This window comes from Sturnira hondurensis, unplaced genomic scaffold, assembly GCF_014824575.4.
Source record: "Sturnira hondurensis isolate 20B ecotype Veracruz unplaced genomic scaffold, ASM1482457v3 Scaffold0006413, whole genome shotgun sequence".
NCBI classification, from domain to species: Eukaryota; Metazoa; Chordata; class Mammalia; order Chiroptera; family Phyllostomidae; genus Sturnira; species Sturnira hondurensis.
In genome coordinates, this window is record NW_028079044.1 from 5,084,175 (window position 1) to 5,100,742 (window position 16,568).

General features: G+C 39.1%; 1 protein-coding gene across 1 annotated transcript; it reads left to right on the forward strand.

Moving 5' to 3' along the window:
• Nucleotides 1-15,711: 15,711 nt before the first annotated feature.
• Nucleotides 15,712-16,162, forward strand: LOC118988972 (eukaryotic translation initiation factor 1A, X-chromosomal-like). The gene has a single exon (XM_037049034.1). It carries the CDS (start codon nucleotides 15,713-15,715, stop codon nucleotides 16,160-16,162), a length of 450 nt encoding a protein of 149 aa, XP_036904929.1. The 5' UTR covers nucleotide 15,712.
• Nucleotides 16,163-16,568: the final 406 nt, after the last annotated feature.

Consider the following 16,568-nt stretch of genomic DNA (forward strand, 5'->3'; position numbering starts at 1 on the left):
TAATTAGTCATCAGGAAAATAAATCTCAAAACTGCAATTAGGTGCCATTCACACCCACCTGGAGGCTGTAATCACATGACAGACAATAACAATTATTGGTGTGGATGTAGGGAAATCGGAACGCTTGTACATTACTGCTGGGAGTGTAAAATAGTGCAACCTACTTCTATACTCCTGCAGTTCCTCAAAAGTCTAAACATAACGTTCCAGCAGATCCTCTTCTAAGGTGGTTTCATTAAGCATCATTTTGTTGTAATGTTGATGAGATACCATAGGAACTTAGCTCTTGTTTATATCAGTTAGCCTATGGCAAAATTGGTGTCATATGACATTTCATTTAATGCAGAACCTATTGATAATGTTTACTGAAGATTTACCGTATATTCAAAAGAAATGGAAATGCATGTCCACGCAAAACTTGTATACAAATATTTATAGCAACATTAGTTACAATAACCAAGAATTAGAATCCAAAACCTATCAACTGATGAAGGTGATATGTGTGATATACCCATCCAATAGAATATTGTTTAGAAATGAAGGGAATGCAGTATTGATATGTGCATCAAGTTAGGTATCCTTGAAAACACATATGAATGGTCAAAGAAGCCAAAAACAAAAGACCTCATGTTGTAGGATTCTGGTTATATGGAATGTCCAGAGTGGGCCAATCTACTGAGATGAAAGCTGTGTTGGGCTTGCCAGTCCTGGGGAAGGAGGGGTGTGTGGAGAGTGAGTGCTAAAGGACACGGAGTTTAAGTTGGAACATGGTCTAAAATTGTTTCTAGTGATGGCTGTACAGCTCTCATGTTGTAAAAATGAAAGAAAAAATGAAAATCATCTGAATCATTGTACACTTTAAATGGGTGAATTATGTAATATGTAAATTGTGTATAAAATGAAGTCTATATATACATAAAAAGTAAGAAAGAGAGACAGAGAGACAGATGACAGAGAGAGCATACGTATTAGGGTTTTCCAAAGAAAGAGAACCAATGGGATTTATTTATTTGTGTGTTTGTTTGTTTATTTATTTATTTAAGGAAGTGGCTCACATGATTATGGAGGCTGGCAAGTCCTTAATCTGTAGAGTGAGCCAGCAGGCTGGAGACCCAGGAAGCAGTAGACACTGAAGTTCAAGTCTGAAGGCCATTTGCTGCATAATTCCCTCTTGTTAGAAGGTTAATCTTTTGTTCTACCTAGGTTTTCAGCTGATTGAATGAGGCTCTCACCAACATTATGGAGAGTGATCAGCTTTACTCAAAGTCCAACAGTTTAAATCTTAACCTATCATCCAAAAACACCCCCACAGATACATTCAGAACAATGTTTGACCACATATCGGGGTGCTGTGGGCTAGTCAAGTCGACAAATAAAATTAACCATCAGAAGGCCTGTTCTTCTCCTTATCTTGTTGGTCCCAGAGATTGGATATTTATTGGATAACTTATTAAGGAAATGGCAGTGTTAATTCGCCGAAGAAGCAGTTTTGGGTATAGCTTGGTGTTCACAGTAAAAGTTCAATGGGCAGTGTTGGCTGATAGACTGACTAGACTGTAATAGAGTAAACAACGGAGATGATAAGAACAATTTTAATAATAAAATGACGTATTTACCTCTACAAATTTCCTTTTTTCTAAACTTTTTACAAAACTAAAAGTTTTTAAATGTTATTCATGTTGACATTTCTCCTTTTTATTAACATTCATATTTTGTGAGTTCCTTACAGCAGATTGTGAGTTTTGCATTTTAAAAGTGTTTTGATTTTAGAGTTAACATTCCTTCTTAAATATTCACTAGGGCCCAGAAAAATGAAAATGTTCCCATACGGAAAATCATACTTTTGAACACAAGTTCAGCTCTTGTTTTTTCACACAAAGGCTACTTAGTTTTATATTAGCAAAATATTAAGCCTGGTAGGGAACTTACATAAATGCAAAGAGTTCTGGAAGAAGATTTATCAAACAGATAATAATGGAGAGATTAAAAGGGAACAGAAATTGAGGAAATAGGGGAAGTTCAAAGGGGACTTTGAATTTATCTGCATTATATAAAACATTGATCTGAAGTTCATGAAATATATATGCTCTTATTATTTGTATAATTAGCAGTGGAAAAATAATATATCTGGCCTGAGTCCTTTATTCTGCAGATCACAGAGTGGTAGCTCAGAGAGGTTGGGAGCGTCAAGGAAGATCACATTGCTAGCTTGTGGTGGAGACAGAACTAGAAGCCAGGTTCCGGTCCCTCAGTCCAATGCCCTGCCTAAATAGTCTACCCAGTCAGTAATGTACTGAAAAAATAAAAAATGGCTACTTTGCATATAATGAATCAGAAAATATTAACTAGATAAGAAGGTCAGTAGATCATAAAGAAACTCAACTGAAAAGTCTAAGTTTAATTTTACTTTCCAGAACCAGCAGGAAGAAAAGACCAACGTGCCTTGAAGAAGGGACTTTGAAAAACTGGTGGGCCCGGAGAAGGGTAAGGGAGGGGAGAAGGAGGGCACAGCAGCATCTGACTAGGGCTGGAGTGGATGTGGCTCACAGTGAGTGGTCGGGTAAGGGTCCCACGGGTGTGAAAAGGACGGCACTGAGCAGTCGCCTACACTGAGTCCCAAAAGTTGTCTCAGTAATTTTACCTTTGTGAGCATTAAGATTTCGCTATTTCTATAAATGATTTCTATTTAACTTTGAATGTTAATCTAGGTTTTCAGGGTCTTCCAGATAAGTGTTATTTGTAAATAAAACAGTATTGAATTTTATTAAGCACACACATCTACACACACAAATATGTAAAATTCAGATCTTCAATAATATGCTTTTTTTGTATACAAAACTAGTACAACCTATCCTCACAGCAAGTTACTTTTAATACACTTATATTCTATATCTTGGTTTTCTTTCTTGTTAAAATTTAAGATGCATTTTCAAAAAGTAGATCGAAGCCAAAGCAGAATAAGAGACTTTAAGAGTTGGAAGAAGTCCTAGACTCACCTAAGCTAATTTAACTCACCTAAGAATTTAAAGGATAAAAGACCCAAGTTTATGACTCCTTAGTGAATCTATGTACTGTTTGCTTCATAAGGGCAGACATTTTTTGCTCAACATTTATCCCTAACTCTGTGCCTGTTACAAAATGGGTACTCAAAAAATATTTGTGCAATGAATGACTCCAAAGGCTAAACGCAGAGCTAGTGATGGAGGTTAAACAATGTCCAGTGCACAGAACACTGCAGCGTGGCTGCCAGAGGAGGGCAAATTATCAACAAAGCACAAACCCAGCCAATATGAGGAAGAAGGGGTTCTGAGCCGAGAAAGTGGTAACTACACGGATAAATGGCTTGTAAGGGAAGAGTGACAGGTATCCCAAGGTGTCAGATACATTTAGCAGTAGGATGAGCCATAGAAACCAAATCTTCTGGCTCCTGGACTAATATTCTTTCCAATGTACCACTTCACCCATTCTAGAGACAAAGAGACAAAGTCACGAAATGCTAGACGAAGACTGTGTTGCACACACACCCCCCTCAGCCTACTTCAGTATTTCTTGAGCTTTCTGTCTCATCTCTGACTCAGGGAAGTTTGTTGTCCTCTGAAAGAATCGAATATTGAGAGTAATGCTACAGTCCGAAGTGTGTAGTGGTATCTGTTTTCTATTTATCATGCAGATTGGAAGTAATTATTGATAACAAACCCAATTGAAACAGAAAGTTCAAGTATACACTTCAGGACAATGCCAGCCTTTTTCAGTAAGAAGTAATAGCTTCCACATATATATTTATATTATATTTAATATAAAATATAGAATTATAGATGAAATTCTTTTAAACCTCTGTAGCTTTATTGCCTGTACAATTCGTCTATACTATCTTGGATCATCTCTTCCATTGCTGTCTTGAACAGGTATTCATTATTTTAGCTATTTAGACATTTTATCATTTTAATTTTTCACTTCAGATATTTCAACAAGCTTTTTAACTCATGATGTCAGAAACTAAATTTTGTATTCCTCTCCATGATGAGTAGGCAGTAGGCATGTGTTAAATATTTACGGATATGTAGAGACTTAAACATGGAATTTATTGTAGATTCTAAATTCATTTTGTAGTGTTAAAATCAAATATCCCAAACCTGAAACAGTCTTCTAAAATAAAGAGCCTGGCTTTGGTTGGTATGGCTTAGTGGATTGAGCACCCAACTGTGAACCAAAGGGTCACAGGTTTGATTCCCAGTCAGAGCACATGCCTGTGTCGTGGGCCAGCTTCTCAGTGTGGGTCCTGCAAGAGGCAACTACACATTGATGTTTCTCTCCCTCTTTCTTCTTCCATTCCCGTCTCTGTGAAAATAAATAAGTTAAATCTTTAAAATCAAATAAAGAGTCTGTCCCAGTTAGGAAGCGATGGGAAGTATCTAATTCTCATTCATCTTTGTCTTCCTGATTTCTGACACTTGATATAGAATTGAGTCCATGTGTTCTAAGGAGATGGCTTTAAATAAATGAATAAACATCTGACCCTTCCCATGTCTTCCACTGGACATGGTATTTGTCTCCCCAGCCTCCTTTTCACCTTCACCATGCACCAGCCAGGAGGGTCTGCATGGCAATGGACCTCGTTCCAGTAATTCCATCATCTTAATATACTACACTGTTTAAGTAGTCCGACCCTAAGCCAACTAGTGACTGATGTGGGGCCAGTAACTAGTTTAGGCTAATAACTAGAGATTCTGTTCTGTTCTCTGGTCTGTTCTCAGTTTTAATTTCTCTGAAAAGGACAATGGAAAAACCAGGTGTCCGTCTGGGTGGAGTGGAGAAACTGCTGCGGTCATTTTGTCACATTGAAGGAAGCCAGCACCAGGATGACGTTGACACCGTAGATGTCAGAGCAGAGAGATGGAGAGGAAGGAAATCTTTGGTGATTGACTCAAGGGAGTCCCATCAAAAAAAACCTTGAAATCCAACTCAGGATTTTCATAAGTGACGGCTGTGACTTCAAAGGGTCTCTAGTTCTAGTGATGGAGCTAAATTTTAAAATATATGTAGGTTTTCATTGTTCCTGTTTTTATGTCAGAATACATAATTGTACACGTGTATAATTCTTTTATAGTAAAAGTACTTTCTTATTAAAATGAGATGCTTCCACCCCGAATAGTCAATTTGTAAATCTAACATTCTACATTATCATGGCCTTTCATGTCTTTTTGGGGGGGGAGTCAATTAACAGAATATATTAAGGGCACTTATACGCAAGGCACCTGTTACATTCTCAGCAGCGTGAGTTCTTTCATGACTGTGGTACGAACTAAGGTAAGTGTATCCTTCCCCATGTTCCTAACACCGATAAGGTGTATTTCAAGTATGTGTTTTCATGTGTCTTCAAGTGCTTCTGTCAGAAGCAGAGGCTCTACAGCCATATTTACATTCATAGGATTTCTCTCCTGAGCCCTTTCTTGTGTTTATAAGGAACTACGAGATCAGAAGGCTTTTCCACCCTCCGTACATTCATAGGATTTCTCTCTACTGAGAGTTCTTTCACGTATTCGAGACTACTGGAATACTTGAATGCTTTACCACATTTTTTATATTCACACATTTTCTCTCCAGCAGGAGAGCTTTTATGTCTTGGTAAGTAACCGAAGCGTCTGAATGCTTTTCTACATTCCTTACATCCCTAGGGTCTCTCTCCAGTGCGAGCCTTTCATGTGGTTGTAAGGAACTGGCTACCTGAAGGCCTTTCCACCCTCCTCGCAGCCATAGGGCTTCTCTGCATGGTGAGTTCCTTCCTGTCTTTGAAGAGGACTGGGTCTAACACTTTACTGCACTTTTCACACTGATAGAGCTTCTCTCCAGGGTGGGTTCTTTCACATGTTTCAAGTGAAGCTGAAGAACTAAAGGTTTTCCCACACACTTTACATGTGTAAGAACCATCTGCATCTGTGTTATCTTGTGTCTCTGAAGGGTTCGGCGCCTCAAGAAAGCTTTCCCACCTTCCTTCTGTTTGCATGTGTTCTCTCCACTGTGATTTCTTCCGTGATTTTCACTCCAGATAACCAAAGGTGCTGCCACACGTTACTTTTATATGGCTTCTCTCGGTACTTAGAATAACACAAACTGCCTGTGTCCAGTGTGACAGCTGGCGTGCCTTTTTTGGGATGGGCAATGCACGAAGACTTGTCCACACACACTGTAAGCCCACTGTTTTACTCCAGGAATAATTTTCTTCTTCAGATTCAGATTTGAAATAGGGCTGAAATTTTCTCACATCCACTGTCCTTTTCTGCCTCACAGAGTCTATCATATGACCTCCAATAGTGCCAGGTGCCTGAAGGTTTTCCCTATTTTATCTCCATAGAGTTCCTTCTGGGAGGGAGCCAGTAAGGCCCACTCTTCCAGGGGAAGGTTTACAGCCACATCCTCAAAGGCCACTGAGCCCATTTCCACACTTGCTGGGTCTCCCCGAGTCCTTCCTGTGTCTCCCATGACCAGGGCTATCAAGCTGGCCTTTCATGTCTTTAATCTTGTTTGATATAATTTGTAATCGGAATCTAGGTGAAATTTTCTAATACTCAAAAACTTTCAGTAATTGAGTTATGGGTTAATAATCCTTACTTTGTAGGTAAAACCCAAGTTCCATGGTAGGGCTGATAAGTAATCACTGTCTTCTCAGAGAAATCATGAAGGGAACTAGAATCTCCCATGCTGTTGTCAAGGCAACAGCTGCCCAAGTCTTCCCGGCAACGGGATCTGTTCCTATGGTTATTGAAGCTAACACAAATATTAGCCTGCCGCCTGAAGCCATGGATCCATTTGAGAATGATGTCTCTGTCGAAGACTGATCAGTGAGCACACTGGCTTCCCAGACCGAGAGCACAGCAAAGACAAGCCACGTGGGGCTTGATGCCTTATCTCCCTTTTCCATTACATGGACACTCAGAAGGCAGCACACCTCTCCTTCTTTTGGTCTGATTACATTTGTTTGTGAGCCATGAAGATTTTAAACCCCACAGCTGACCCGGAATATTAGACTGGGACAAGTCCCAGTGGGCTGTTGTTTTCAGGAGTGACAGCCCTGGCTGCTGTGGTTCAGTGGGCTGAGCATCAGCCTGTGAACCCAAAGGTCACTGGTTTGATTCCCAGTCAGGGCACATGGCTGGGTTGTGGGCCAGGTCCCTGGTTGGGGCTATGTGAGAGGCCTTTTGCACATTGATGTTTCTCTCCCCATCTTTCTCCATCCCTCCCCTTCTCCCTAAAAGTAAATAAATAAAGTCTTTTTTAAAAGAAAGAGATAATAGTCCTAAGTTTATAGAGAACAGCCATTGGTGGAGGGAAGTAAACAGAGTGGTAGGAAGGAGTGGTGACTCTGGGGATGAAGAGCCAAACACTTGCTGCAGAGGCTGACTCTCTCCGCAAGCACGTTAGGGGGTCTGGCCTGCTGGGGAGGAGCTGACATGAGGCTCCAGCGTCCTGCTGATAATTGAGACCCCGCGCCCTCCCAGAAAAGGGACCCAATTTGATCAGAATAAGGTCTCACAACCTCCTGAATTCCAGGCAAAACCACCTTTAAAAAACAAAAAACAAATTCTACCTTCAAGGTGAAAGGGGGACCTGATGAATAAGGATCCCTGACTATAAAAATACGAGAATGATTTATATGTCAGCATCCGTAAGAGCCTGAAAAGTACATTCATTAAGGACTGCCTAAGAAGTAGAAATTTGGTTTATTCCTACCTTAAAAATAATTCAGGTTTGATTTTCTTTTTATTGATTCTCTAAAAGTAACAATCACTTGAGCAGGATGTTTGATTACTCTTAACCGTTTAATAGTAGTACTTATTAAGAAAGGAGCACTTTAAGAGTCAGCAAAAATGGGCTCCACTTTCTGCTGGGGGGTTGCCTCATCACACAGTCAGTTGCTTGCCTTGCGCTGCCCTCTTCCTCCCATATGAGTCCAGCCAAAGGAAAAAAAAAAGCCTCAGAGGCTGGTGCTCAGAGAATCCCTCACTGGGAAAATTTAAATAAAGTCTTTCTATTAGATGACACTATTAAATCTATGTCAGCTTTCTTGGATATGATAATATTGTGATTATGTAGATGAATGTTGAGGAATATGAAATTTTTAGAGGTACAATTTTCTCTTGTCCGCAACTTGCTTTCAGTAAAAAAATGAAGAGAGACGCAGATAGATAGGAGAGGCAGAGATAAGCAATTACGGCAAAAGTTAATACTGAGAATTAATATTTTCAGTGAAGAATGTGTGGGTGTTAATTGTACCATTCTTTTCACTTTTTGGAAGTTTTGAAAATATTCAAAGTAAAATATTGAAAAAAATGTATGAAAAGAATATGTACTCCCTTACTTCTGGTGACTGTAGAAGTTTCTTTGGATCACTTGTCTGCTTTCCGCAGAGCTGGAAGGCTGACCCCTGTACAGGCCTCTGTTGCTGGTGTCTGGTGGTCCAGACATTAGTCCAGGCTGAAAGCTAGATTTTGCCTCTAAAAACTAGAAAGCAAAGGGGCAGGAGAGTCAGCGATGGGAAGAGCCTGGGATGACTGTTCCACTAGCTCAGAGGTCTCACAGGTGGACTTGGGAGGTGGGTGGTTGCGCACAAAGTATTATCCAGACAATGTAAGGTGTTTAGATTAGTAGGTTTCTCTTTTCTATATTTTATGCATTATTTACTGTCACTTTGGTGTGAGAAACAGGTCTCTTTCCTTAGTTTCAAAGAGCAAGTTGTTGAACCAAAGAGCAGGAAATCCATCCTGGGAGATTCTGATAGGAAAGTCAAGGGGTGTGCGTGTGTACATTTGTGTGTATACACATGTGTGTGTTTGTACACTTGTGACTGTGCAGGAACAGTCCCTAGGGATTTGAAATAATTGCAAACTGCTGTAGGAAAATTGATGAAATCAGTGTTTCCTAAACTGTGTTCCCATTTTTTAAAAATTAAACTTATTGGGGTAACATGCATTAATAACATTATATAATTTCAGGCATACAAGATTCTAATCTGACATCTGTGTACTCTATTTGTGCTGCCCACGTGAACTCTAGTTTCTGTCACCATACATTTGACCCTCTTTGCCCACTTTGCTTCCCCCCACCCTCTTTTCTCAGAATGGTGGCCACCACTCTGTTACTCTGTATCTACGAGTGTTTTTGTTTGTTTGTTACCTTTTGTTTTGTATTCCACATATGATTGAAATCATACAACTTTTGTACTTTTTCATCTGACTTGTTTCACTTGGCATAATACTCTCAAGATCTATCCATGCCGTTGCAAATGGCAAAAGTTCGTCTTTTAATGGCTGAGAAGTATGCTGTTTGTGTGTGTGTGTGTGTATGTGTATCACATCTTCTTTATCCAATCATCTGTCAATGGACACTTAGGTTGTATCCATGTCTTGGCTATTGTAAATAAGTCTGAAATGAACATAGGGGTACATATATCTTTATGAATAAGTACTTTCATATTTTTCAGGTAAATAACCAGAAGACGAATTACTAGATTATGTAGTAGTTCTATTTTCAACTTTTTGAGAAACTTCCTTACTTTTTTCCATAGTGGCTGCATTAATTTACATTCTTACTAATAGTGTATGAGGGTTCCCTTTCCCCCACATCCTTTCCAACACTTTTTTTGTCTTCTTGATAATAGCCACTTTGAATGGTGTGAAATGATATCTCGTTGTGGTTTTGATTTGCATTTTCATAATATTTAGAGATATTGAACATCTTTTCATGTCTGTTGACCATCTGTATGTCTTACTTGAAAAAGTGTTTATTCAGGTTTTCTATTCATTTTTTAACTAGATTTTTGTTATTGTTGTTGATATATACGAGTTCCTTATACATTTTGGCCTATTATCGGATGAATTGTTTGCAGATAGCTTCTCCCATTCAATTGGCTGGTTTTTGTTTTGATTGTTTCCTTTGCTTAGCAGAAGCCTGTTAGTTTGATGTAATCCTATTCATTTATTTTTGCTTTTACTCCCCTTGCCTTTGGTGTCAAGTTCACAACCTCCCACCCACCCCCCCAACAATACCAAGGTCCATAAGTTTAGTGCCTATGTTTTCTTTTATGGGTTTTTTTTTTTTGTCCCAGGTCTTATATTCAAGTCTCTGATTCATTTTAAATTGATTTTTGTGTGGGGTGTAAGATAGTCTAGTTTCATTCTTTTGTACATGACTGTCCAATCTTCCCAACACCATTTATTGAAGAGACTGCTTTTTCCATTATATATTATTGACTCCTTTGTCAAATATTAGTTGTCCCTGTTTGTGTTGGTTTATTTCTGGGCTCTCAATTCTGTTCCATTTGTCTGTGTGTCTACTTTTCTGCCAATACCATACTGTTTTGATTATTGAAGATTTGTAGTAAAGTTTGAAGTCAGGGAGTATGATATTACGAGTTTTGTTCTTTTTTCTCTGAGTTACTTTGGCTATTCAGGGTCTTTTATAGTTTCATACAAATTTAATTATTTTTTGTGTTATTTCTGGGAAAAACATCATTGGGATTTTTTAAAGGGATTACACTAAATCTGTAGATTGCTTTAGGTGATATGGACATTTTAACAATCGTAATTCTTCCAGTCTAGGAACATGTAATTTCTTTCCATTTCTTCAGGTCTTCTTCATTTCTTTCACCAATGTCTTAATAGTTTTCAGTGTATAGGTCCTTCACCTCTTTTGTTAAATTTATTTTTAGTTATTTTATTCTTTGTGCTGTGACTGTAAATAAGATTATCTTGTTTGTTTGTTTTTGTTTTTGTTTCTTTTTTAGACAGGAGGGAGAGAGAAAGGGAGAGAGAGAAGAACATTGATTGGTTGCCTTCTCATATGTACCCCACCCCAGCTATTGAGACAGTAACCTGGGTATGTGCCCTGACTAGGAATCAAACCTGTGACCTTTCTGTCTATGGACAATACTCCAACCAACTGAGCCACCTAGGCCAGGGCAAGATTGTTTTCTTCATTTCTCTTTCTGATATTTGGTTGTCAGTGTAGAAACACAATAGATTTTGTATGTTGAATTTATATCCTGTAACTTAATTTGTTGTCTTTAATTGGTTTTTTTGACGGAGTCTTTAGGGTTTGTTAGAAATAAAATTATGTCATCTTTAGATAGTGATATATTTAATTCTTCCTTCCCAGTCTGGATGCTTTTTATTTCTTCTTCTTGCGTAATTGTTCTGGCTGGGACTTCCGGTTGCACATTGAATAACTGTGGTGAGTATGAGCACCTTCTCTTGTTCCTGATCTTACAGGAAAAGCTTCCAGTTCTTCACCTTTGAGTATGATGTTAGCTGAGAGTATGTTATATATTGCCTTTATTATGTTGAGTTACTTTCCTTCTATGACCATGTTAGTGTTTTTTCATAAATGTTAGTGTATCTTGTCAAATGCTTTTCTGCATTTCTTGAGAGGATCGCATGATTTTCATCCCTCGTCTTGTTAATGTGGTGTATCATATTGGTGTGTGACTGCTAAAGCATTCTTGAGTCCCTGGAATGAATCCTATTTGATCATGATATATGATCCTTTTAATGTGTTGCTGTATTCAATTTGCTCATATTTTGTTTAGGATTTTTACATCTTTATTCATGGAAGATACTGGCCTGTAATTTGTGTGTGTGTGATGTCCTTGCCTGGTTTTGGTATCAGAGTAATGTTGGCTTCATAAAATGAGTTGAGAAGTATTACTTCCCCTTCAATTTTTTAGAAGGGGTTGAGAAGGATTGTATTAAATCTTTTAATATTTGGTAATATTTGGTAGTATTCATTGATGATACCATCTGGTTCTGGACTTTTGTTTTTAGGTGGTTTTTGATTAACATTTTATTTTCATTACTAGTGATGGTCTATTTAGGTTTTTCAGTTCTTCATGATTCAGTATAGGGAGGTTGTATGCATCTAACAGTCTGTCAGTTTCTTCTAGGTCATTCAATTTGGTGGCGTTTAGCCTTTCACAATATTCTTGTATAACCCTTTGTATTTCTGTGATGTTCAATGTAACTTCTGCTTTATTTCCGATTTTACTTGAGTCTTCTCTCTTTTTTTCTTAGTGAGTCTAGCTAGAGGTTTGTCAATTCCATCTTTTTGTAGAATGCTCTGCTCAGATTCCTACTTCAGGACCAATATGTTCATTCTCCAGTTGCCAGAAGTACTGGGTGCTGACAGTTTAACTCTGGGACCTTTTTCTGGAATTGTCCTCAGCTGACAAGAGATATTTTGCCTAATTTTATGTTTCTCAGCGTGTACCCAATGACTGGCAGATAGTGGGATATGGACCCCTTGTCTCATTTCAGGATAACTGTGGAGGTTGGGGTGGGCGGGGGTAGAGCTTGGGGACGGGGGGTGGTGGTGCTGAGGCGTCTGTCTCAACTGCAGAGCAGGTCAGCAGCTCCCACAGCTCAATCCTTCTGCTTTCTCTCCTCCAGGGTTGTTTCTGGAGCTTCCGTGTGCAAGTCTTTGCCTCAGAGTCAGTGTCCTGAGGAATCTAAACTAAGACATTAGGGCAATTCAATGAGTTAAATCCTCTTTGTGGGAGAAAATCAGCAGAGAGAATGGTACAGCGAGCTCCACGAACCCATCTTCCACAGTTTTCAACATTTGGCCAGTCTTATTTCTCTGTCCCCTTATATTTTGGGAGTAGGAAGAGTTGGCACTGCAGTATTTTGAAAGCAAGTCCCAGACATCATATTATTTTGACTAGAAATACTTCCCTACAAAAGATGTTTGAAAACTTAACCTCCATGCCATTATTATACCTAAAAAGTGAAATTTCTTATATCACATTATATTTAGTTCACAATCAAAGTTTTCTGAATGTTTCAAAATTGCTCTAATAAGGATCCCAAATGAAGTTTCCACATTTAATTCGATTGTTTTCTCTCCTAAGTGTTATTTACTGTGTAACTCACTTTTCCACCCCATGCCATTGATTGTTAAACTAGGTCAGTTGTCTTGTGGAATGTCCCATATTCTGGATTTGACTGATTGCTTCCTCTTGGCGTCCTTTTAACTTATTCTCCAGAGGAAACTAGTTTTAACAGTTTCCGCTTTTAGCTTTTTTTGTGATTACCTTGAAATTTCTGAATGTGCTATTTCTTCATTTAGATATCCTGATGAGTGCAGATTTAGCTATCTTGTTCTGCTTCCCTCCTCCCAAGATAATTTAGTCACTGATCTCCGCTTTCCCTACCAGTTGCCTCTTTGATTTCAGACGATACCCTGGAACCTCTATCTGTTATTTCACCAACCAAGGGAGCGTCTCTTGTTGAGGGCCTCTTTAGCCTAGATGGTCCCCTTCACCTGCTCTGTCTTCCCTTGAACTTCCCAACCTCTGTCAGCAGCATTTTTAGTTTTTGGTGCTCCAGGTGGGATAACATACTCTCTTCTGTAATCAGAATTCAGTCTTCTGTGATTTGTCTGTGAGTTTATTCCAAAACTGCAAAAAATAATAAATGACTATTTATGTGCCTATGGTTTTTCAGATTTAGCTCACTGTAGAGCCAAAAACTACTCTGTGGTTTCCTCTTTATGAGGTCAGTGTAAGAACCTCTGTATTTAGTCACAAGAGAATGTCTCTTCTGTTGCACTAAAACATATTCTGCATTTTTTACACTCTTGTTAATGGTAAATTGCATCATATTTTAACTTGCCTTCTATTTGGTCCACATCAGGAATGATATATGGAAGTGTGGTTTGACTGGACCATCCCAGCTTCAGCCTACAACAAGGACTATTTTTGAACAATGATAGAGGAACAGAGCTAATATTTTCAAAATATAAAGAACAGTTCCTTACAAATGGGAAGTGAGCCTGGAGCAGTCCATTTAAACCACATAATGGAAGCCTTGACTACCAGGCCAAGCGTTTTGAACTCTGTAGGTCCTAGGGGGCTCTTGGGGATTTTTAGAAAAGTACTTGGCCTTAGCCTTCTTGGAAGTAATCTCCCAAGAAGGGTGACCCACTAGGGCAAGGTGACTCCAGAGTACCATTGCTCACCCCAAAAGTGCCCACCACTTAAGGGAACTAGGTGGACAGAGGGCCCCAAAGGGCCTCCAAAGAATCCACAAATGGCTTCATGGATTTTGTCATGTAATGCCACGTAGTCACCATCATAGTATTATACAAATTATTGTATGGCCCTAAAAATCCCTGTGCTCTACCTATTGATCTCTCTTCTTCTTCTTCCTAGTATGTGTAATTTTTAAGACTTTTGAGGTCTATAGTCAAATTACTCTATAAGATGTTTGTATCCAAATACCAGCAGTGTGTCAAAGTCCCTATTTTGGCATATCACCAATAATACTGAGTATTATTATTTTTTATTTTAGGGAAATTGATATCTCATTTATATTAGAAAAAATACAAATAAGACAGGTATTAGAACAAATACAAATAATACAAATAAATACAAAAGAGAGAGATAGGACTCTCCATTATAATGACAGAGATTTAATACAAGCCAACTTAAGCAAAATAGGGGATTTATTGTCTCATTCATCTGGATGCTGGCCTCCTTGGTTGACTTGATTTGGGAATTCAATTGATGTCAGAGAATGTGCTATTCTTATTCTTCTATTGCAGACAGGATGGTTTTTTGTTTGTTTGTTTTAAGGAGGAAGAGATGGGTGCAGGCAGCTCTAGGCTTATGTGATTTCAGATCAGGAGGCTTCCTTGATTTAATTCTACATTTATCAGAGCTCATTTTCTTGCCATGATAGGAACCCAGTTGCAGCTGACTTAAGCAAAATATGTGAATATATTGGCTTATGAAACGGAAGAGCACCTACTTTCAGGAATAGCTAGATCTAGGAGCTCAAACAATGTCATCAGAACTTGATTTTTATCTTTTGGCTGGTTCTCCTCCTTTTAGTCTTTATTCTCGGACAAGCTTTCTCCACTGGTAGGCAAAATGGTCCTGGCAGCCCAGGCTTAAAAATGACACAGAAGTCTCATGAGCCTTTAGGGAAGTACCTCATTCTGATGGTTCCAGCAAACGATGTAAGGAAAACTTTGTTGGCCTGGCTTAGACACCGTGTTCATCCCTGAACCAATCACTGTAGTGGAGTAGCCACAGAAGTCTGGAGTGTAGCAGGGCCCTTCTTCCTTGGTGGGTCCCGAACTATATTTTTCTCTAACCAGTACCATGAAACTACCAAAAGCTCTGCTTATCTTTTTTAACAGATGATTTCTTGCTTTCTCACCTTCACACAGTTAAAGACTTCGTAAATGTCCCAAGGGCAAACGCCAAAGGAATATAAGGCTCGTTCTGTAGTGCTTGCTGCGTTTTTCTCCGACTGCAAGTTTTGTTTCCGGGCATCCGTAGAGCTGATGAGAGCTCTGCCCTGCCTTGCCTGCTGCTGACTTGGTCAAAAGTTGAGAGAGTAAAGGATATAAAGGAAGTGATAGAGTTGAGGTGATGAAGCATAATGAAACAGTCTTCAAAGACTTGCTTCAGGTTAGCTTGTAACAGGCAAGCCAACCACTGAGGACAGCCATCAACACTGGCGAGAGCTGCGTTGCCAGTGGCAGCGACCCCATTTGCTTATCCAGGAGCGTGGTCGCCTACGCATCGCCCTAGAACTCAGTCGCAACAGTGCCCTACGCAGGACATCTGAGATTGTGTCGTCTCTTTGGAGGTGTCGCCCTTGCGCATGAGCCACCGGACCAGAGTGGAAAATGCCGGGAAGCCATCAGCACAGCCATGCCCAAGAATAAGGGTAAAGGAGGTAAAAACAGGCGGAGAGGTAAGAATGAGAATGAATCTGAAAAAAGAGAATTAGTCTTTAAAGAAGATGGACAAGAGTATGCTCAGGTCATCAAAATGTTGGGAAATGGACGATTAGAAGCCATGTGCTTTGATGGTGTCAAGAGGTTATGCCATATCAGAGGAAAATTGAGGAAAAAGGTTTGGATAAATACCTCAGACATTATATTGGTCGGTCTGCGAGACTATCAGGATAACAAAGCTGATGTGATTTTAAAGTACAATGCAGATGAAGCCAGAAGTCTGAAGGCGTACGGCGAGCTTCCAGAACATGCTAAAATCAATGAAACAGATACATTTGGTCCTGGAGATGATGAAATCCAGTTTGATGATATTGGAGATGATGATGAAGACATTGACGATCTTGTGGAAGCACTGAAACTGTAATACACTTCAAAGGCCTTATAAAAATGGAGACCTGTTATTAATATCTAAGTTGAACTTAAAGTTTTCGAGTACTATTCGACAGTTTGGATTTTGGCCATCACCTGTTAAGAAGACTAAAACTTCACATGAATGCAGTTTGTTAAGGCATACCAATTTATTTTTATTGTTTTAAAGTATTTGTATATTTCTTTTTTAAAAGTATATTTTATTGATTATGCCATTACAATTGTCCCAATTTTTCCCCTTTGCCCCCCTCCACTGAGTACCCTCTTCCTTTCAGCAATCCCCCCTTAGTTCATGTCCATGGGTCATGCATTTCAGTTCTTTGGCTACTTCATTTCCTATTCTGTTCTTAACCTTCCTCTGTCTATTTTGTACCTACCATACTGCTCAGTCCCTGTACATT